We start from the raw sequence: 23144 nt of genomic DNA, 5'->3' as shown, positions 1-23144 counted from the left end.
TAAAACTTAAATTAAAACAATAAGTCAAGTCAAAGGCTTCATAGAAAAAGCAAGCCGTTTTTTTATGATTACCAGAACCATATGAGGAAGACGCATGAAGCAGAGCGAGTCCTACACAGGAATTTACTGATAAACCCTGTCTCACTAAACGACATAAGTCATACTTCTTTGCCATAATGCACACAACAAATATTAATCTAGAAGTGCATCTTAATGCGTATTAATTAATCATTAGTAATTAGTTGAGAGACTAGCTGAATCCCAACCTGTTATCTGCTATTATACTTTTATTGCTACGTGGCTCTTGTTTTATTTTCTCATTAGGGTTGGACCAGTATGAGCAAACAAATGTCTAGTCTGTCAACCCCTTGATTTACACTTGAACCTGTATTCTTTATTCAATTATTTTTTAGGCTTGGCACTTACCCAATGGTAATCTAGCCAAACAGGTAATAATGTACAAATAGTATCCTAAGTGATAGCTAAAAGTTTAGATAACTGTTATTTTCCTTCAATTCAACTAGTGAATATCAATGTTGAAACCTTTCCACTGCCATTAGAGTAGGTCTGTAATGGGCTGAATGGTTTGGAACAATACACACACAAAAAAAAAGGTTTGGAAAATGAGACAAAATAACTTCCACAATTCAATTAGCTGATCCCTGATTCAGACTGCAGAACTAGATGAATGCTGCCATTTGCTAATCCATTCAAATCTATCGAATTTATTTATGACTCTGTACATAATTTAATCTTTTTAAAAAGCAGGACCAAAATGCTAAGTAGCTTAATTTGCTCTCTCACTCTCTTGTTCCTGCTTTCTTTAGATGGCGTAGGGTTAGCAGCTGTGCTGTGCAGCAGAAGACTGCAGGAGTGTTCAAAGCCTACTGCTTCACTATCAGAAATGTATTGTTGCCGCTATTGCGTGCCTTACTGTCAGGATCATGTGGATATAATCCCAACCCAGGGGCAAACATAAACAATGAACGAAAACAGGAAATGCAAACTACTCTATCTTCTGGCATGGTTAAACACTCTGCAACCCCCCAACCATTTAAGCGGAATACTGACATCCAGCACTGCTGCATAGAATCTGGAATAAATGCACTGAATAAGATAATGAGGCATGAGTATAAAACAGAGAGACATGTTTACATGACAGCAACAGCATTGCTTACCCCTACAGTGCAATATACTCATCACCTCACTACACTTCACTTCACTATCACTAATGTGTTAGAAAATTAAGTTAAATAATGTATTCATAGGTTGCTCGTTTGAAGTCCAGTTTTGTAAAGATGACGGAACTATTTCCAAAGCACATTTTTCCCAAATTCAGATATTGCATTTTCTACAAGATGGAAGAGTGGTGCAGATCCTCCCACCCCTTAATACTCTCTGCTTGCTAGAGAGCCCATTCTGTTAATTAACCAAACCACATGGGGCCAAACATAAGTCCAAATGCTCTCTCTTGTTTTGATTTAAGCTCACTGTATACTCTCTCAATGAATAAGAGCTAGAAGCAGAGGCTATACATAAAATATGTGTAAATATGTCTGTATAGGGGATGTTGTAAGGGGAGTTGAGGGTCAGAAAGAATACATGTCCTGGTATAGTATATCCTAAAGTATAACCCTAACCTATGACCGTAACCACTCTTCCTACTCATGCTGGCTTTGTCATCTTACTGACCATCTGTCTTTTTTCATACATCAACGCCATCAATGTCTTACTGCTAAGCTCCCCACTTGTCTCATGTATGATATTGTTTGGAAAAGATAATCAAGTGTGCACAAGATTAAGTGATAACTGAATTGGCAGCTGCTGCTGGAAATATTAGTGGATTGTAAATTATTCAGCCTTTGTAACTGCCAATCAGATGCACGGTGAGTTGTTCATGTGTTGCTGACAGCTTTATAAACACACCTCTTTTAAATCTCCTCAGATGCCAGTACGATTAGGAAATCAGTTGTCCATTACACATTTCATTTGTTACATGTCACCCTTTACAGAATTATGGGATGTCTTTCTATGTCTTATTGACATGAAAAACTTACTTAGGTGCGGTTTTGAACAGAAATTTGTGATATTATAATATGCAAACTACGTTGGAACATGTTAGCATCCCAAATTAAACATTCAAATAGAAGTCTGTGAAGATTCTCAGTCATCCAGGTCATAGTTATCCAAAGAAGGTTAAAATCAAGGGCAACTGGACTTGGTTGAAGATACTCTTAGACTTTTCGTCCTTCATCCAAGAGACTTCTTCAGTTCTGACTGACTGATAGGGAAACTGTGGGCTCGGTGTCAAGATGATCGATACCGCTGGTTTGTAAGTGCTTCTGGCTCGACAACAGTCATTATGGTCGTTGGAGCTACTCGAGGCCAAGTCTGAAAGTACAGCGTTGGCGTCCTCACCTATGGGCAATGGTAAGTGTTGTTTAGTTAGGCTCCATCCACAATACTTCCTTTTAGTTTGAAAACGGATAATTAAAACGAATACGATCTCCATCCACACCAGCATTTTAGCTGCGTTTTATAGTTGATCTCTGTCTACATTAAAACGCACATCTAGTGACCGTTCACGTACACTGGGCATGCGCGTGCCAGTGTAAACATGAAGCAGATGGTCTATTCCGTAGTTACAGAAGAATTATCTGTTCAAGATGAAATATAATTTGTATTTCTGTCTATAGTGACAATGACTTATTGACATCATAAAAGTTTACAAAGCTAAACCTGATCTGCATCCTTATACTGTAAGTACTCTTCACTCCAAGTGGGGTTTAAAGTTGTGTAATGAATTAGTGATCCCAAAATAACATCTGTTTTGTTGTGATATTATTAATTCATTTGCTCAGCTGAGAAAACATTTATATTAGACCATGCACAGTTACATTACTACACAGAAATCATACTGAAATTGGGCAGGGTACGGAAGAAAGTTACTTTTATGATCAAACTGTTACTGCTGATAAAATCTCACAAAGTGCTTCTAAGTCGTCATGGCAGTTAAATCTAGAAATTAAAATTGAGGATGGTAAATGGATATACATCCCTCTGAGCAGTGGTCCCCAATCTGTTTTTTCTGACATACACTACAGCCCTGTTAGATATACTAAGGTATGCCATCATCCACACAATTACACAATACTGTATGTTCATTTTCATTTATTGGATAGATGCAACTGGATGTTATTTAATTGTATTAAACAAGATGTTTTCATACAGTTGAACTGCCAATGTTTAGGTCCATTAGATCAAGTTTGCATTTGTTGCCTGCTACCACTTGGATTGGCACAAGATGGACGTATTAACCATTTATCCATTAGCTAACTTTTTTTGACCATTTATCTGATATATTGAGCTTTTTAGCAAACAATGCTGTTACTTTTAGCTAATCCCTTCAATCCACCAATTTAGCTGTCTATTACAACTATCTGTCCATTACTTTTAACTATTTTAACTGTTTATCATTACTTTTAGCTGTCTATTTTAACTGTTGTCTATTTTAACTGTTTATCATTACTTTTAGCTGTCTATTTTAACTGTTAAAGATTACTTTTAGCTGTCTATTTTAACTGTTGTCTATTTTAACTGTTTATCATTACTTTTAGCTGTCTATTTTAACTGTTAAAGATTACTTTTAGCTGTCTATTTTAACTGTTTATCAATACTTTTAGCTGTCTATTACAACTATCTGTCCATTACTTTTAACTATTTTAACTGTTATCATTACTTTTAGCTGTCTATTTTAACTGTTGTCTATTTTAACTGTTTATCATTACTTTTAGCTGTCTATTTTAACTGTTAAAGATTACTTTTAGCTGTCTATTTTAACTGTTTATCATTACTTTTAGCTGTCTATTTTAACTGTTAAAGATTACTTTTAGCTGTCTATTTTAACTGTTATCAATACTTTTAGCTGTCTATTTTAACTGTTGTCTATTTTAACTGTTTATCATTACTTTTAGCTGTCTATTTTAACTGTTTATCAATACTTTTAGCTGTCTATTTTAACTGTTTATCATTACTTTTAGCTGTCTATTTTAACTGTTAAAGATTACTTTTAGCTGTCTATTTTAACTGTTTATCAATACTTTTAGCTGTCTATTTTAACTGTTGTCTATTTTAACTGTTAAAGATTACTTTTAGCTGTCTATTTTAACTGTTAAAGATTACTTTTAGCTGTCTATTTTAACTGTTGTCTATTTTAACTGTTTATCATTACTTTTAGCTGTCTATTTTAACTGTTAAAGATTACTTTTAGCTGTCTATTTTAACTGTTAAAGATTACTTTTAGCTGTCTATTTTAACTGTTTATCATTACTTTTAGCTGTCTATTTTAACTGTTAAAGATTACTTTTAGCTGTCTATTTTAACTGTTTATCAATACTTTTAGCTGTCTATTTTAACTGTTGTCTATTTTAACTGTTAAAGATTACTTTTAGCTGTCTATTTTAACTGTTAAAGATTACTTTTAGCTGTCTATTTTAACTGTTGTCTATTTTAACTGTTTATCATTACTTTTAGCTGTCTATTTTAACTGTTAAAGATTACTTTTAGCTGTCTATTTTAACTGTTAAAGATTACTTTTAGCTGTCTATTTTAACTGTTTATCAATACTTTTAGCTGTCTATTTTAACTGTTGTCTATTTTAACTGTTAAAGATTACTTTTAGCTGTCTATTTTAACTGTTGTCTATTTTAACTGTTAAAGATTACTTTTAGCTGTCTATTTTAACTGTTAAAGATTACTTTTAGCTGTCTATTTTAACTGTTAAAGATTACTTTTAGCTGTCTATTTTAACTGTTTATCAATACGTTTAGCTGTCTATTTTAACTGTTAAAGATTACTTTTAGCTGTCTATTTTAACTGTTAAAGATTACTTTTAGCTGTCTATTTTAACTGTTGTCTATTTTAACTGTTAAAGATTACTTTTAGCTGTCTATTTTAACTGTTAAAGATTACTTTTAGCTGTCTATTTTAACTGTTTATCATTACTTTTAGCTGTCTATTTTTTTCGTAGATGTGCCAAAAGGTACAGCATCCTTTAACATTTGTACCTAAAGTGCCAACAACATTTTTTGCCCATTTTTCATTCATTGTAGATTTACTCTTCAAATGTACCAACAACTTTTGTTGCAGTTTTTTTTATATCAGTTTTCTTCTACCTGATTTTTCTGTCTTTAGATGTATCCCTGTTTGTGTTGTGTGTTCATGTGTCTTTGCATTTGTCTGTTGTAGTGCCTGATTTTGGCATTTCTCTGAATATACACCTCCAGTTAAAGTGTGTGTTTGTGGGGGGAGGAAAAGTGCTCCAGGTGTGGTATGTGATAAGAGAATAGATGTAAATGTATACAGATCACATTCACACACTGTGTTGTTGTGTGCCGCAGTAGCAAACAAACCACGAGCTTAGAATTAAAACATTCTGTTTCCCTACAGATTATTCAAGCATGCTAAGCTTCAACGTTTTCAGCATCAATGGTCGTAAATGGAGATGGATCTCAAAAACATATTTTTTAAGAAACACTTGCCAAACACTTAGTTGATGCTTTTCAAATGCATTTATTTTGAAAAAATCATATCCTCATCAAAGTGTGAGGTTGTAATATTCAGGGCACTAGCCACAGACGGTGTGTTGGCCAGATACTGCATTGTGGGCATGCAAGGCTCTTTTGGGGAATTTGGGAGAGTTTGAGGGCAGTCTCTGCCTTTGTTCTGATGCACATATTACTCTTGCCTTGTCCTCGTTTTACCTCTCTATTATTCAAATATGGCCACCAGGAAAGGTGACTGGGAATCAAACAGCCATGCGCTCTTTAAACTGACTAATAAGACATCAAATGAAGCAGTATTACAGCCCACACACTTATACCTGAAACGGACAATACCACTGTTGAATCGTGGCCTCACTCTGTCTGATGTTTGGTTTAAGATATGCATGAATTTCAATAAATTATATGAATGCCACGTACCTGATGAAGACCCTCTGACTTGAACATTAATACATTGACGATACATGTAGTTAGACAAAGTATAATTAAACACTGAAACACTGTCTTAAATTTCTATTTTGATTTATGTGATTAATTACTAAAAACAGATTGAGACAAAACATTTAATTAAACAGCAAGACATCATCAAACTTCATTTCTGCTTAATGACAAGAAACATGAATTTAAATTTCTTGCAATCACATAAAGCCTCCTTTTAAGTGAGGCTTTAAAACATTTAAATGAAATAGAATGATTTGATTCAAAGGGGTTGGTTGCTCCCTATTGGAACTCTGATTCACTCAAACTCTTTGATTTAGCCTTTTCTTGGTAAACATCTATGTGTTGAATTCCGTTCCTTTTTCTTCATCTCTTTCTGCCTGCTCTCTTCTTAGACAACTTATGGGCCACCTGTGAAAATACTTAAACGTTATTAGTATGACTGGTGAAGAGCAGCATAGCAGTGGCAGTGCGTGGGCGGGAGCTCTAATATGATTGGCTCAGGGACACCGCAAGCCTGAGTGGCAGCAAGTAATGGGCGCCCTGGAGAGGTAACCCAACAGCTGTGTGTTTGCAGCTAATGAGAGATGGGGGAGGAGTAAAGGATCACACACTGGAAACACTCTGATAAACTCTTGCCTCAGAATGGCTTGGGAAGATATGAAATCAAGTTTTCTCCAGAGGACGTTGTTTAAGGCTATCCTTTGTGACAAAAGCTGTGTTTGACTCATTGCTCCTGGTCCATTGCTTATTGCTTAAGCAGTTATGATCACTGGCATCAGTGTTTGGGAAGAAAGGAAAGAGAATAACTGTGGCGGGGTGGATTTCGCTCCCTGCTGAGCAATGCTGATTTATAGCCCTGAGCAAAAGCATTGTTTTGTTTTTTTAATTACGTCTGCTGCGGTTTTAACACATGATGTCAGACATACGTTTATTCCAATATACACCAACAAAGTGACCTTTTTTTCCTGTTCAAGTGATAGTCATTGTTTTCACTGACAAGAAACCAACACTACAATATGCATTATTCCAACATAAAGCAATGTTAACAGTCAATCCCTCCTAATTTCCTCAGCTGATGCACAGGACTATATTATTTCCTTTCTTTATTATAACTGCCTGAGGGTGGCGCCAAATGAATAAATTGTGGCCAAGCAGCTTCCATTTTAGGCCATTCATTTTACTACATGGGATGAATATCAACAAGTAAACTGTGGTGAAGGCTACCTGTTACATATATATATATATATATATATATATGTATATATAAGTGTGTGTGTGTGTGTGTGTGTATATAGATCACTGCATTTTATGTCAACAGAAGCACCGATCGTCGAATAAAATGATTACAAGCCAGGCACAGTGACTTCATGATACGCTTATTTAATAGGGTGCATTCGGCTTTTTGAGGTGACCCAGTTTGATGAGCTCTTCTTAAACTGTAGGAATCACACAATTTCCTGGTAGGCAGCCCAGGCATAATGTGATGCTGAGTGTGAAGTTGCTGTGTGCTGCGGTGGATGGGAGCCCCACCTCCTCCCACGCTCTGATGAGTAGAGAGAGAAAAAGGGAGAGGGAGAGAGGGGAGCAACTAACCTACCCACAGTATCTCACCACTTGCTCTCTGGAAATGCTTCAGATAGGCTTGTTTTTTAGGACCGTTTAGCTATTCCGTCTAACGTTGCAAAAATGACATTTGTGTTGCCATCGTTTAGACATCCTGTGCGTCCTTAGAGCGCGCTCCAGGGTACTTATATCAGGGGAAGCGCTCGAGAAACTTGGACCGAAGGGATGCGCCAACGAGTGCATATCTTGGCAGGGATCAGTTGTTAAGGACTGGAAATGGCACACAGTAGGCCATGGAGTGAGACTCTCCGTTTCCCAGCTCTATCATAAAATAATCAAACACAAACAGGTCATAATTTGTAATATTTTCAGCGACAGAAATCTGTTATCAGTTCTGCAAGACTGCCGGACGACGGTGGACACAGGATCCTCATTTCTGATGCGGAAAGTTCTAAATGCTATGAATGGATTTTGTGGCTGCTGAAGTTCTTTTTATGTCAGCACTGTGACGGAGGTTTGAGGGTTAGACACCTGCCTCTGGGATCACCGGCGGACATATCAGCTGCGGACGGTTTGGCTACGCTGCAAGCGCTCATAGAGAAGTCTCTGGCTCAGGTAGGCTACTGAAATGACTGCAAAATGAACCGAGAAAGTTGTTTGTGCTTTTTCGACATTGTTGGAGATTTGTGTTGCGATTCGAATGAAGTTTCTTTAAAAGACATTTCTGACTTGTCTGAAGTGATGTCTAAAAACGCAGGCCGTGTTCCAAATAGACCGTTTATACAACAAGTTGTCCGCGGTGCACTCGCACACAATAGACGCGCCGACACAGCAGCGGCTCGGTGTTACAGGTTGATAGGACACAGCGAGAGAAAGGTAGCTGTGTAGATATGTCTCCCACAAAAATGACGCGCTGCATGATTGATTGGACGATGCACTGCAATTAAAACAAATCCGAGTAGACTAGAAGTCCAAGGCCCGTGAGTAATGGCATTAAAGTCATAAAGTCTGGTTATCATTGCACTTCACTTACAATATGAGTACATACGCTTCAACCTAATCTGTAGTGACGATCGGCTAATTGCATTTTATTACACCATTATGATTATGTGAAGCAGAAAACGTGATCCATTTGTATCACTCTCGCCATTTCGTGGATTCTAGCTGCAAACATCGCACTAATTATCTTTATTAGTGACTCTTTCTTTTAAGCTGTTTACTCGACCAAATAATTCTGGTGTATAGCCGTCCATGTTAGTAGCCTAACTAATGCGCTGTTTTCCTATGGAGACATTCGTGCATATATTTGGAGGGGGGATCTTTGATCAGCGCATCCGCACGGGTAATCTCCTGTGCTCTCTGGTAGGAGTCTGGGGTGTTGTTTCTCGCCACTCCACCGACCACCAGGCACATTTTAATAGTCTGCTTCACATAGTGATGTCGGTCTAAGTTCCCACACATACTGTAGGCTACAAGGCCGTCAAAACAGACCTGATCAAAACAGGCCTGTAACCAAGTTTTACCCCATATCCCATATTATGTCTATTAGACATAAACCTGATGGATGTGATGAACTAAGTCAGTTGATTATGAAGCAGTTGTGTGAGATTGGAGTTTGGCAAAAGACAGACTTAATTGGTCCTGCTAGTAATTCTTGTGAACAAGTTCTATCTATTTATCTATCAATCTATCAATCTATCTATCAATCTATCTATCTATCTATCTATCTATCTATCTATTCAATTCCATGGGACTTTTATTGGCATGGGAAACAGACATTGCCAAAGCAAGTGTAAAAAAAACATGTACATAGTAAATACATCTATTTACTGTATCTTCATATACAATTATGAATACAGGGCAAACGGATAAGCTGTCGGTTCAGTTCCCTCAATAATTGTATTCACTTGCTATGAAAACAGGTTGTTGAACCATGGTGAGCTTCACACATTTCCTATGCTCTCCTCTGCATGTTATTGTTCAGTATTCCGTCATTTAATGGAGTTTCTGAGGGAAGGATAACTCTTTGCCATTTGTTATCAATCAAATCAATCAAACAGTTATTTAAACCTGAGAGAGTGAACCTATAAAATAATACAAAAGCAGTAAAATACCCCTGAAAGGGAATCTAACAAAATTCTGATTTTAGTTGCATACAAAGACCAACAATGAATATAAAGTAAATGACCTGTCAGTGTGTTCATAACTTCCTTTAAACACTCAATGTCTGAATACAGCCTCTTTGATCTCAGTGTATTTAATGGGATTTTTTTGTGGTAGGTGTGACCCTCCATTAGTGTTTTTGTGTGGAGCAGCCTACATGAATACCTAAATGAAATACCCATGCCCTTAGCAAGTGTTTCCAACCAAAGACCATTGCTTTCCCATTACCAATGCCCAGGGTTTACAGTCACTAGAAGTGTTTAGAGTAACATTTTGTGGTAAATTCTATTGGTAGATCAGCTGTAAGGAGGGTTAAGCTGTGATGCTGCCCATCATAAATCATGCTGGTGGGAGGGTAATGTTATACTAGCCAAAGGCGCAGAATCATTGAATCAAACCAATATATCAAATCACATCAGTTGAGAAAATCATTACCTCATCCGTTATCTTTCCACACTCTAGCAAGCAGGGATGAGCGCATCTTATAGAAGACATTCACAAGCCTGTAACAGGTGAAAAATCAGATTCTGCAGAATACTGGCACTGCTGTTGGATCATTCTTTTCTCTGTAGTCACTGAAAAGCAAGCAAGTACTAGAAAATAGTCATTCCTATACACTGATGATTGTTTTTCCAGGCACAACCCACACCCTTTGACATTTTAGTAATTTACAATAATACCTCAATTGATTCTATGCTTGAGCCGTTTCTGCTGGACCTGTGGAGCAGCTAACTTAAAGAGCAAGTGTCATCAGTCACTACATAGTCTGTCTCTATGGTAACCAGGATCGGCACACATGCTCCACAACACAATTATTATTCTTCAATTTTTACATACCTTTTTTTTAATGTGAGAACACTCACATATGCAACCACACACTCCACTATATTTTTATATGGTATTTCTTTGATAACCACACACTTATTAGGGTTCAATTAATATGGTTGCTTCGTGCCCAACAACGTTTTGTCCTAAAGATGGACATCATAATGCGTAGCTAAGAATGCGCCAATCAAACACTGATTCCCCCTCCCACCTTTGAAATTTCAACATTCCTGAAGACTGTTTGACTATCCGTGTTGCAAAAGGTTTTTTGATATGTCACATGTGGAGCAGTTTTAGGGTGATTATTTTAAAGTCAGAGTGAATAAACAGGATCCAACAGTAGGAGCCACGGTGATAACAGATATTCCTGCATTGCCTGCTGACCACCATGCAAGCAGACTCCTCGTGGTGGAATGAGTTTGCCGTTTTTGTAAGAAAGGATGGTACCAAATTTGACCAAGAGGTCATTGTTATGACTGGGTTCAGCACCCCTGGGCTCATTAAGGCAATGAATTGTATCCCTCTTGGGAATGAGACCAACTGTGCACAATGTGCCACAGGTAGGGTCGGTGATTGTAGACATGTAGAAGTTGAAATGTTTTCTTGAACAGTGGGCTCAGCTGGGTGGTGCACTGTTTAAGGGCTCCGGGTGAGACGCAATCAGACCTTGCGGTTTGACTGATGTTTAGCTGCAAGTGAAGTCTTTCACCTTCTCCTCTGGGAGGAGCGGAGTGGCAGCTCTCACCCTGGGCACTGAGCCTTAAGGGAGAGGTGGAGCAATAGAGGATTGTAGGTAGTTTCTAGGAGGAATCTGGGAGTTCACAGTCATTCACTGTAAGACTGGAGGAAATGGGTTAATCCATGAGGTAAGGGAGAGATCACAAGGAAGGGGAAGGGAGGGACAATTATTCCAGTGCACATATTTTGATATGCATAAGCGACAGAAATGTGTGTTTATATATATATATATATATATATATATATATAGGAATTTCACTGACATTTCAGAATAAGCAATAACAGACTCCTAGGTGACACAGTGGGCAGGTCATTGGCAGGTGAAGGGGTATGCTTAGGTGAGCGTCTCCTGCAGCTTGTGAGTCTGTGGAGTGATGGCCATGCTGAGCATGAGTCATGCAACACTGACTCTCTAGTCTGGTCTTGTACTTAGACTTGGCACCCCTGATGGTCTTAATAAGCTGGGTTTTGGCCAGGCAGTATTCTTGCCACGTGGCAAGCCTACTCTGTGATGTTCCTCAGGATCTTATACTCCGTTGCTGAGCAGTTATGCCTTGACTGCATTAATTTTTGCAAAGTTAAACATCTTCGCTGGAGATATAGCAAATAGCAGACCCATCAGGCAGTTTGAGACTATCTTTGAAGGTCCACCTCCATACTGTGGTACATGCTGCCTCCAGTTTTTCTCTATGTTGGAACCATCTGGGGCATTGCATGAACACAGCATGAGGCTATGTGCTGAATGTTGCTTCAGTGGGAGAGTGGAAGTTCGCTCCTCAGTCAGACAGTGGATGCCTTGATTGTATTTGGAAAGATATGTCTTAAGAATATTTGTTGCTCCAGAGCATCACCATAAGTCTCTGGCTCAGTGTATGTGTTGTTTTCTCTTGTTGTGCAGGATGATTTTTGTAGCCAACGGCACTTACAGGAATTACAGTTTGAGGCCTTTAGGCCGTGCAGAGCCCTAATATCTCTGCAAGAAAGTTTAGTGTACACTGCACTCACACAACTTGTAGTACAGTAGAGGCCACCCAAGCACTAGATCTAAGTTGTCCTTTGGTGTAGCTATCACAAAGTAGTTCGGCAATGTTGTATGTATAATGGGGAGTCAGTGTCAAAGATAAAAACTCCACTCTGCTACCACAGTTCTTGGGTATTGACAGGGCAAGTTTTAATAACCAACATCTGTATACATATAAAAATATCTGCCCCACTTTTTGGCATTGTTATTGTAGACCCAAGAACTGGAAATGACTATAAATGTCTTGGAGTGATTGACCAGGATTGAAATATGACTTTCAACACATTGAAGAAACTAACTTCTTGTTCCTCCCTTTGATTTTATGCTGAGTTATGTTTTGTGATCTGCCTGAATCAGCTTGTAGTCTTGTGGGTCTACCACACCATCTGGGATGGCAGATGATAACCAAGTTTTTCAGAGAAAAAGCGCTGAGATGCAGGAAATGTCACTGCTAGTTGTGTTCAGCAGTTCTAATGTATCCATTTTGCTGCTCAGGTAGTGAACTTTGGTGAGACACGCAGTAGTCCAGTGTTTAAAAATCTCAGTACAATTTCCCCTTTGCCAATACCGGCTTTGAAATGAGGGGGAAAAATTGATGCTGCCAAGCTTTTGATAAAATATTTGCGAGATAGCTGAGAAATATGAGATAAAATCCAAAAGGCATGGTGTCAATAATATTTATTTAACCGATAAGTGAAAAGTGAGTGATGGCAAAATGCATATTTCACAAACATCATTTTACAATTTTAATGTAAATGTAAACAAAGAAAAAAGAACACCAATTCGCTCTGGCTGACAGGCACGGTGCCATCTGGAAGACAGGCATGAGGCCAACTGGAAGACATTAAGTCATGAGTGTCATCAACCATAACAATCATGTCACTATCAAAACCCTCCTATTCATTCTAGAAGTGCCTGTAATGGCAGGGGGATGGTTACAGCTAAACAAAACATTATGAAATTAATTACAGTTTTTATTTTTAAATGGCCATTTTGCAAAGATTGCTTCGCAAACATAAGAGTCAGGTAAGCTAAAGCATGTCATCGTGACCAACATTCTGGTCCTGTGTGTCAGAGTCGTTTGTAATAATCACATTATTCAAATTGCAATGCAAACAATGCTCTTATCAATTTGAGTGGTAATACATCTTCATTTAACTTAAAGGCTTATTGAATATAAGCAAGGATGGTAGTATGAAAGATTCACAATATAAATTACCTTTATTTTATTATTGTATTGCAAATTATGGCAGTTGTGTTTTGTATCCACTGATAATGTTTTTACTCCCGCCTGCCTTTTTTGTCTTATACATATGAACACACATAATGCACACTCACCGTTCGCGCCACATTGACTAGATGCTCCCCCTGCAAATGTAAAAAGGGACACATCGATAACTGAGCAATTAGTGCATCACTAACATGCGCTTCCAATTTGAATGTATTTGAAAGGAATTGGATTTCTCATTGAATTTCTGTATATTTGTGTTTTGCTGTCTAGCTTAATACACATTTGCTATGCACCTCTCTGGAACATTTTTTAATGTGAGGAGATGCAGAATGTACTGATCTAGGCTCAGAATAACACTATTTGCTCATATTTATGTACTGTATATTTCTCACAACCACACAAACTACTGGTGCACAGATCCCATTTGTTTTTTCCTGATCGAAACTCAGGGTAAAAATATGTGTAAGGTGATATAATGCTTCAACTACATACCTTTTAAACTAAAAGTGGTGATGTACGTACAGTAGCATTCTGTAAAGGCTTTTGCAAATAGACTCTGAACACAAGAGTCTGAACTGAAAGCATACACCACATGATTAGTGAGTAGACACTCAACAGATGTGCCACAACAAAAAAACTGGTAAAATTTTGATACCAGAGCACTGGACCTTGATACTTAACCTCAAATTCTGCTCCCATTTCAATTACCAATAGAACTCCACACACACACACACACACACACACACACACACACACACACACAAAGGAAATAATTATAGTCTAAAATCATTGTAGCATGAAAAAAGCAAGAATTCTTTAGCTAGAGGGAATATAGATCAAAGATGACACTAAAATAATGGGTCGTAATTACAGAGTTGAAAGGTTCAAAATCAAACATAATGATTGCACTGTTTGAGGTAGCCAGTAGCAAGGGAGCATTGATGGAAATTTCAACATTGTGCATTGTTGCAAGCTGCATATGATGATAATGGGCAAGTAGCATAGTCTACATGGGAAGATATGGCATTTTACGACCCTTAGAATGCAAGCCCTTGTTCTTAGAGGCCTCTCTGGTAATAACTTAGATGAAACGTGTCAAAAGATAATATCTTGGCAGGTTTGTTAGGATTTACTTTTGAGGGTATGTTTCTTACCGTAGGTTACATTTGAGCTACATTGCTTCAGCGCTCACTGTCTAGAAGTGTAATACTAAAATAATGAGTCTTAGGCTGTGTTTGCTGATTTTTTTTTTGGATTACATTTTTATTTGATTATGCCGTTGAAACAGTCCACACTGGGCCACTGGGTGTTACCTCACAACATATAATTTCTCGTTTCTATATTTGTTTCTACCTGACATTTTTTAATTTGAGACATCCATTGAAGAAATTGAAGCTCTGGGACAAAAGAAACCATGTTGGGATATAGTTATGATTGCATTTAAAAAAACATAACAAACAAATTCCCCCCTTTGTTGTTGTTGTTGTCTAATTATTATATTGTGCCTCTAGGCCTGCTTTAGGTTTTGGTATATCTTATTGACAAACATAATTCAATACTCTTTAGCTTGTTACAGTTAACAGGCATTTTACAGGTAATTATAAACATGATTTCCAAAAGTAAACAACGTTTTGACACAAATATTTTTTGTCAATTTTCAGGCAGATCTTCTGATGACCTAATGGAACTGAATTTACGAGTAGTGCTGTTTTGGGTCCTGGTGCTCCACTGTGGTTCTGCTGAAGGCAGTATCCTGTACCGGGTCCAAGAGGAGCAGCCTCCCAACACTCTTATTGGTAGCCTGGCCGCAGACCAGGGCCTGCCAGACTCTGGTCATCTCTACAAGCTGGAGGTGGGTGCCCCTTACCTTCGTGTTGATGGAAAGACGGGAGACATTTTCACCACAGAAATTCCCATAGACAGAGAGACCCTGAGGGACTGTCGATCCCTGGCTAAGGGTAAGCCCTGCTACCTGGAATTTGAAGTATCAGTGACAGATCTGATACAAAACCAGAGCCCACGACTTATTGAAGGACGCATTGAGGTACAGGACATCAATGACAACACTCCACAATTTCCGTCTTCTGTTCTCACCATCTCTGTCCCAGAGAACACGATCATGGGGGCACTATTCTCCATACCTCTAGCTACAGACAGGGATTCGGACAAGAATGGTGTGGCGGATTATGCTCTGACTGCAGGGCCAGACGCAGCAACCCTATTTGGTTTACAGGTGGCTGACGACAGGGGGGGGAAGCTCCCACAGCTCATTGTCCTGGGCAACCTAGATCGCGAGTTAAAGGATTCCTATGACCTCACCATCAAGGCAGTGGATGGAGGAAACCCTCAGCGCTACAGCAGTGCTTTGCTGAGGGTGGTAGTCACTGATGCTAATGATAACTCTCCCAAGTTTGAAAAGTCCACGTATGAGGCGGAAGTGTCGGAAAACAGTCCAGTGGGGCACTCTGTGTTGCAGGTAAGATTGTGATGCAAATATATTTGCTTTTAAGAACTTATTATTCTTGAGTGAAGAGTTAAATTGCAACCAAAATTGTTAGTGCTGCTTGATGTACTGCTTTGAATTTTATATACAGCAACAAAGAAACACAGCAATGCTCAGCCAATTTATCAAGATGTTTTTGAAAAATTAGTCTGTGTGTCATGTTTGTACAGTGTTTATTCCTCAGATACAGTCTGATTGTGTAAATTGAACCTAAAGATAGATATTTTTATTCTGACTTTAAAATATTTAGCCATACAACTCTGATGTTCAAAATTTAACCTCTTAGACTGAGCTCTCGAAAAACCAGGCCACACTTAGTTCTTGTCGGCTTACATATCTCCATCAAAGTTTTTATGAATTATATGTAAGTTGTTTCACTCCTATTACTCTATTTTGCATTTCAAGTAATACTAAGTATTAGAGCATTAGCACGATATGCTTGTACAGGTAATTAAGCTGCTTATCGCTTTTGTTGTCCTATTATACTTACAGAAATAGAGTTGGAGACACACAATGTCGGCGTGTAGGAGTAAGATACTTTGTGTAGGATTTTTTCTGCATACCACTGTGAAATTGCACTGGATGTTATGAAAGAAATAGCAGCCCTAATATTTTGTGTTTTCATGTGAACCTTTTCTCCAGTCCATTTTCTGGAATAAAAGGGGGGAAAGAGAAAATAAGGCCAGTGGCATAACCATCAAAAGCAGAGAGGAAGGGAAATAATGAAACATGGCCACATAAAGCAGTTCACTTGCTGTGCTTTGAAGTGATCAGACATCTGATGATTAATTAATTAATTCATTCATTGACCAGTGATTAGTAGAGAAAATCCTACAGTGGCCTCCTTCAATTCTAACCCCACATTGTTGCACATAAATCACACCTTTAACCACATTCCTTTTATTGTAGGTCAAAGCAAATGACTCTGACATGGGCCCTAATGGAGAAATTGAGTACACCCTTCACCAAGCAGTAGACCCAGTGCCGAAACTCTTACGAATTGATCGGTCCACTGGCATTATCTATGTCAAAGGACCACTGGACAGGGAGGAAATCAGCAGCCTGTCCTTCTATGTGGTGGCAAGGGATAAGGGTCCTCAACCGAAAAGCTCAAAGACATTTGTAACCATTGAGGTGACTGACCAAAATGACAATGCTCCAGCTGTTGAGATTCGTGGGATTGGCCTTGTGACACACAGTGAAGGAGTGGCTAACATTTCAGAGGACATGCCAGTAGGAACCGCCGTTGCTTTGGTGCAAGTGTCTGACAAGGATGAGGGAGAGAATGCTGTAGTCACTTGTGTGGTCGCAGGAGATGTGCCCTTCCAGCTCCGCCCTGCCAGTGACTCATCCAGTGACAACAAGAGGAAGTATTTCCTACAGACCACCACTCCTCTGGACTACGAAAGGGTTAGAGACTACCGAGTAGAGATTGTGGCTGTGGATTCTGGAAATCCAGCACTCTCTAGTACAAACTCTTTGAAGGTGCAGGTGACTGATGTGAACGATAACTCGCCAATATTCTCCCCAACCTTGTTTGAGGTAGATTTTGCCGAAGAAAACCAACCAGGGGAGAAGGTTTTGGATGTTACAGCTTCAGATGCTGACAGTGGCACTAACGCGGAACTGCTCTATAATATTTTGGCAGACTCATCCATCAAAGGCCTGTTTGAGATTGACCCAAATACAGGCGAAGTAAGAGCCCGCAGCCCGCTTGACCGTGAGCATAAAGAACACTATGAGTTCCGGGTCACAGCGGCAGATAAAGGGTCACCTGTTCATAAAGGAACAGCAACTGTTGTAATAAAAGTCCTTGACCGCAATGACAATGACCCTAAGTTCATGCTCAGTGGCTACAGCTTTTCAGTTTTGGAAAACATGCCTCCCCTTAGTCCAGTTGGGATGGTGACAGTACTGGATGTGGACAAAGGTGAGAACGCTCACGTTCACCTCTCTGTAGAGCCTGATGGAGGGAAGTTTGTTGTTCAAAATGGAACCGGCACCATTCTTTCAAGCATCTCATTTGACAGGGAGAAAGAAAGCAGCTATACTTTCCGTCTAAAAGCAGTGGATGGAGGAGAGCCACCCAGGTCTTCATATGTGGGTGTTACCATCAATGTACTGGATGAAAATGACAATGACCCTGTGGTCACCAAGCCCTCCAATTCTTCCTTCAGGCGCTTGTCACCTCTTGCTTCTCCAGATAGCCATGTTGAGGTAGTGGAAGCTGAAGACCTGGATAGTGGGCCTAATGCAGAGCTTGTCTTCAGTATTGCTGGTGGAAACCCATACCAGTTATTTCGAATCTCCCCCTCCAGTGGGGAAATCACTCTAGCAAAAGAGATGACCCGAAAACATGGTGGACTACATCGCCTAGTGGTGCGAGTGAGTGACAGGGGGAAGCCTGCACGTCATGCCACTGCCCTGGTCCACATCTATGTCAATGAAACCATTTCAAATGTCAGCTTAGTGGAGGCTCTAGTTGGACACAGTCTTTATACTCCACTGGACAGGGACATTGCTGGTGATCCTGACAATGTTTTTGCTGCACAGCGTAGTAACATTTTGTTTGGAAGTCTTGCCGGCGTGGCAGGTGTTGTCATGTTGATCTTGGTGGTGGTATTTATTCGACACCGCATCCAGAGAGAAACAAAGAGTGGTTATCAGGCTGGCAAGAAGGAAACAAAAGACTTATATGCACCCAAACAGGCACCAAAGAATGCCAAAGGCAAGCGAGGAAGGAAAGGAAAACCCCAGAAGTCCCCAAAACCACTCGGGGAAGAGGAGGAGGTTAGCCTTCAAAAGAGTCTCAAGTTCAACCTCGATGGAGTCAACGATAGCCCGAGGATACACCTGCCCTTAACATATTCGCCAGGAAGCCCTGATATAGGCAGGCACTACCGCTCCAACTCCCCTTTACCCTCCATTCAGCTGCAGGCCCAATCCCCCTCAGCATCACAGAAGCATCAGGCTGTCCAGGACCTTCCTGCCGCCAACACCTTTGTGGGCACAGGAGGAGATGACAACTCTACCGGGTCAGACCAGTACTCAGATTACAGTTACAAGACCAGCCAACCGAAGTATAACAACAAACAGGTAAAGTCATGCCTTATAAAATGTAACTAGATGGTCTGTTAGAGGAGTAATGGTCGGTGTGTTGCATAGCTTGAGGAGATTAAAGAGGGATAATTCAATTTTAGAACTATATATTATTTTTATTGTTTGCAACATTTAAAAAATTCTTATAGAATAAATTACTCTCATCTAGGACTATGTTGTCAGCTACAGTAATGTGCCATGATATATTATATGAGGCAATAAAATGATATTAAATTTGAATAATTTGAATAGCTTTTGCTATGGTTTTGCCATCATTGTAAAAATGTAAAATGATACTTTAAAATGTATCGCAGATTTGTTCCTGTCACTTCTTTCTCATTCACAATTTCAATCTCTGCAGAACTACACATAATGTGTGAGATGACAGATTAGGGAGAGGCAAAATGTCTACTCCCATTTGAAAAGCATATAACTTGTTAAAGATTTTATGAAATTGTTTTTCCCTAAATTTTAGTTGCCACTAAAAAAATTCATTCCCACATGGGCAACATTAATATGTTTTAGGAATCATTTTAATAACGATACAGTTTTTTGGACTCCAGTTATAGATTGAGTATAGTACTATTTCTCTCAATATTAACTGCAGTGAAATGCTGTCTTACTATTTGTTTTGCTTCCATGTAACTTCTCTGGAGGGTAGAATCGGATATATGAAGAAGGTTGCTGCAAAAATTATTAACCCCAGGTATCTGTTCAAGTGTTGCACTACTAGAAAACTTAGATGGCCCATATTTTGTTTTTTCATCGTGTTGGCAGTCGAGTTTTGCCATTTCTCAGTGACTTACTTCTGCTCTTGTGCCTGACCTCTAGAGCTCTGATCTCGGCAGGTCACTTGCTCTTATCTCCCTGCTCCTTATGCTCTTATCTCCTCTTATCTGTACAACATTTGGCAAGGCTCAAATCGCCATGGAAACAGAAATATTAATAGACTCAGAGGGGATTACGAACAGAAAAATTGTAGAGTCTAGGGATAGAAAGCTAGTGTGTCTCTAGGTTTCTGTGTCATCTGCAAGTGTGTGAATATTTGTTGTAGTATAGATGTGTATTTGTGTGTGTGTGTGTGTGTGTGTGTGTGTGTGTGTGTGTGTGTTCAGGGCGGATAAGGCAGACTACCATTATCCTTAAATAGTATAGCATTCTGTATAATAGTACAGCAACATGTCCATAGGTTGTGATCCCATCAGTTTATTAAGACCATTATATATGGACTATTAAAATGCCAATCCCTTTTTCCAGTAATAATTATTGTACTTAAGTTTCATTCTACATGAGGAAAAAAATCACTCAGTGTCTGTAGGAGGTCTGTAGGAGTATCACATAACTTCAAGAGCCCCCAAATCCAAAGACAGCCTCCTACAGGGGCATTCCTTTTCAAACAAACACTGCATCCACAATACACAACCTAACGTGACTGATAGTTCTAGCCACCTCTAACATTTACTGAGTGAAAACTGATTTTGATTTGTGAATCTCATAAATATTGACTAGCTGTAATAATCAAACATTCATGTTGCTACAGAGGTTTATAAAATGGCTATCATGTTTTTTTATTGAAAATATGTGCCATTGATGTATACAATTTATTTTCATCCAAGACAAGTTGACAGCAGCTTTCAAGACACTACCATATATCAAATCACAGTGTCATACATCCAAAGCAGTTTGACAATCTCCTAAGCTTTGCAGATAAAGTTTGCCACATAAAAATTAGTGGAAAAGTGGAAAATATGCCACTGAGCTCTGAACATGTGTAGGTGACATATTTTCTGTGGCGATATCTTCAGAGCCAGTATCACAGTTGGCTGGTTGGTAGTTTCAGCAGATGCTGGCTGACAGCTTAGGTGATCACAAGCCTATGTGGGTGGAGTCAGTTTAGAGAACAGTCACCACTGTCTCCTTGATGGACAACATAAGGGACCAAAATGACTGCAAGCCACAGGGTGTGTCTGGGTATTTGTGTGTAGTGCCAATCTCTGTGTTTGTGTGTAGATTTACTGCTTAGTAAAAGAGTGTTAATTGTAACTGTGGCGCAGATGTAAGCTCTCAGCACTTGACAGTGTTTGTGATTTCTCAATATGATAACATAAATGCGTATGAGACATGGCTCAAGTGATTGACAGGCTGTGTAAAAACATGAACAGATGTTGAAGCTCATGTGACATACCTCAGCAGATGCTGTCTCATGTATGGCATCCCCTCTTACATCAGGAAGAACAGATTGACCAAAATATATAATTAAAGTAACTGCCAAGTGATGTGACAGATGTAGAGTGGTGCCCCTGCTTTAATTAACTGTGTTACACTTGACAATGGCTTTTCATTGGGAATGTGGTCAGGTGTCTTGGTTTGTACTAAACTTCTTGGTATTGTGTCTGAAAGTTACAGCTTGCACGTTTACAGATTATGATTTATGAGCACAAGCTTTTTTTTTTTTTTTAAAAGTATTTGTAAGATTGTACCCAAACAGAGTTTAGCTCTGTAACTATCTGCAGCATTATCATTCTTTTTCTCCATCTCCCTCAGGCTTTAATTAAAGACATTCCACTTTTGAACAGCTATCTATTGTTGGTGGAAATCTGAGTCAGTGTTCAACAAATTAAAGCAGTCTCTGCTGAAAACTGTGAGACAAGTGTGTGTATGTGTGTATGGGGGTGAGGTGGTGGAGTTGGGTCTTGTAGTTATGTCGTTGATAGGACGTACATTTTTAAAACATGAGGATATTTTGCCCATTCCCAGATGTCCTGTATAGCCTTGTTTGCCACACATTCTTCACACATTAATTGATTTTTCCATTAGAATATAATTTATTTATTCACCAGAGAATATTTGTTTTATTTTAATTTATTATAGAAACTTCTACACCTATAAATCCTAAAGTTGAGCAGAATTGTTTGTTTTGTTTCCTGCACTAGGAGCTAGGACTGCTATCAATTCAGAAATTTCTTTAGATCAACCCACTTTGGAACAGAATTCCTGAAATGCCGTATAAGGTGTATAGGATATTTCTACAGACACACTGCACAGTTCAGGGCAATTGGGCAAAAAATATCCATTGCCTCACAGCAAATTCAAATTAAATCCATTTTCTAAAATGCTTGTTCCAAAAACAAAACAAAAAAACTAAACATAAAATGATAGGAATAGACTTAGACATCTGACAGGCTGAACAACAGTTGTCATGTACTGTATGTGTCTAGAACCAATGGAATTCAGAACCATGGACAGCGCTTTTTGTTGCCAACTGTTCCAACCCCTGTGCAGATGGAGTACCATTGCATCAGGAGCAGAGAGTAAAATGATTGGCCTATGTGAGGCTGATATACTGTAGATAGACTCCGGTCCTCAGTTAACAGCACACTTTAGAATTATACCTAATTAAAATGTCTCTACTACTTCTGACAATATAACCCATTTTTTTGGCAAGAAATATCCTAAACAAGTGCAAATGTACCATTAAACAGGCGCAAAATGTTTCTATAATATATTTAACCAAACGAGATAAGCTCATTGCATGATGGGGTGCTGTAGCTTCACTGTGCTGAACAGAGGTCCTTACAATTGCTTTCATTCTGCTTGCACCTGTTTGGGTTATATTGTAATTAAAGTAGGCTCATTGGGAATTTTCCTTTGGGTCTTGGCAAGGTAAACCACTCTCAGGTGTATATCACAATTTTGTCGTTGAGCCTAGATAAGTATTTACATACAGAAAAGTATGGATGTTTCAAAGAAATAATTATCCATATGGTAATATTGATAATGCGTAAATGCATGATATACAGCATGTCATATGCAGTGTGGACAATTCAAGTAAACATAGCAGAATTTAGTTGCTCCATAATGATGATACACTATATCATATTAACATTAACAACCTTGAATATGAACAACATATTTGCACACAGACGCCCCCTCATTTACTCATTCAAACTTTCTCCTAGAAGTTTGAGGATTAATTTATAAAAGTATGTTTGAACCTGT

General features: G+C 38.8%; 1 protein-coding gene across 1 annotated transcript in view; it reads left to right on the top strand.

Annotated features, from left to right (window-relative positions):
• Nucleotides 1-7600: 7600 nt before the first annotated feature.
• Nucleotides 7601-23144, top strand: part of pcdh1a (protocadherin 1a) — an 86935-nt gene continuing 71391 nt past the window's right edge. The window contains exons 1-3 of the mRNA XM_038709577.1: nt 7601-8180; nt 15205-16019; nt 16956-19142. Coding sequence (XP_038565505.1) covers nt 15225-16019; nt 16956-19142 — 2982 coding nt within the window. The 5' untranslated portion in view covers nt 7601-8180; nt 15205-15224. The remainder of the gene's footprint in view (nt 8181-15204; nt 16020-16955; nt 19143-23144) is intronic.

The sequence above is a fragment of the Micropterus salmoides genome, unplaced genomic scaffold (assembly GCF_014851395.1).
Source record: "Micropterus salmoides isolate LMB-PRFRI ecotype aquatic unplaced genomic scaffold, ASM1485139v1 Ms_hic_scaffold_9, whole genome shotgun sequence".
NCBI lineage: Eukaryota > Metazoa > Chordata > Actinopteri > Centrarchiformes > Centrarchidae > Micropterus > Micropterus salmoides.
The sequence above is the reverse complement of the archived record's forward strand: the minus strand, read 5'-3'. Positions and strand labels throughout refer to the sequence as shown.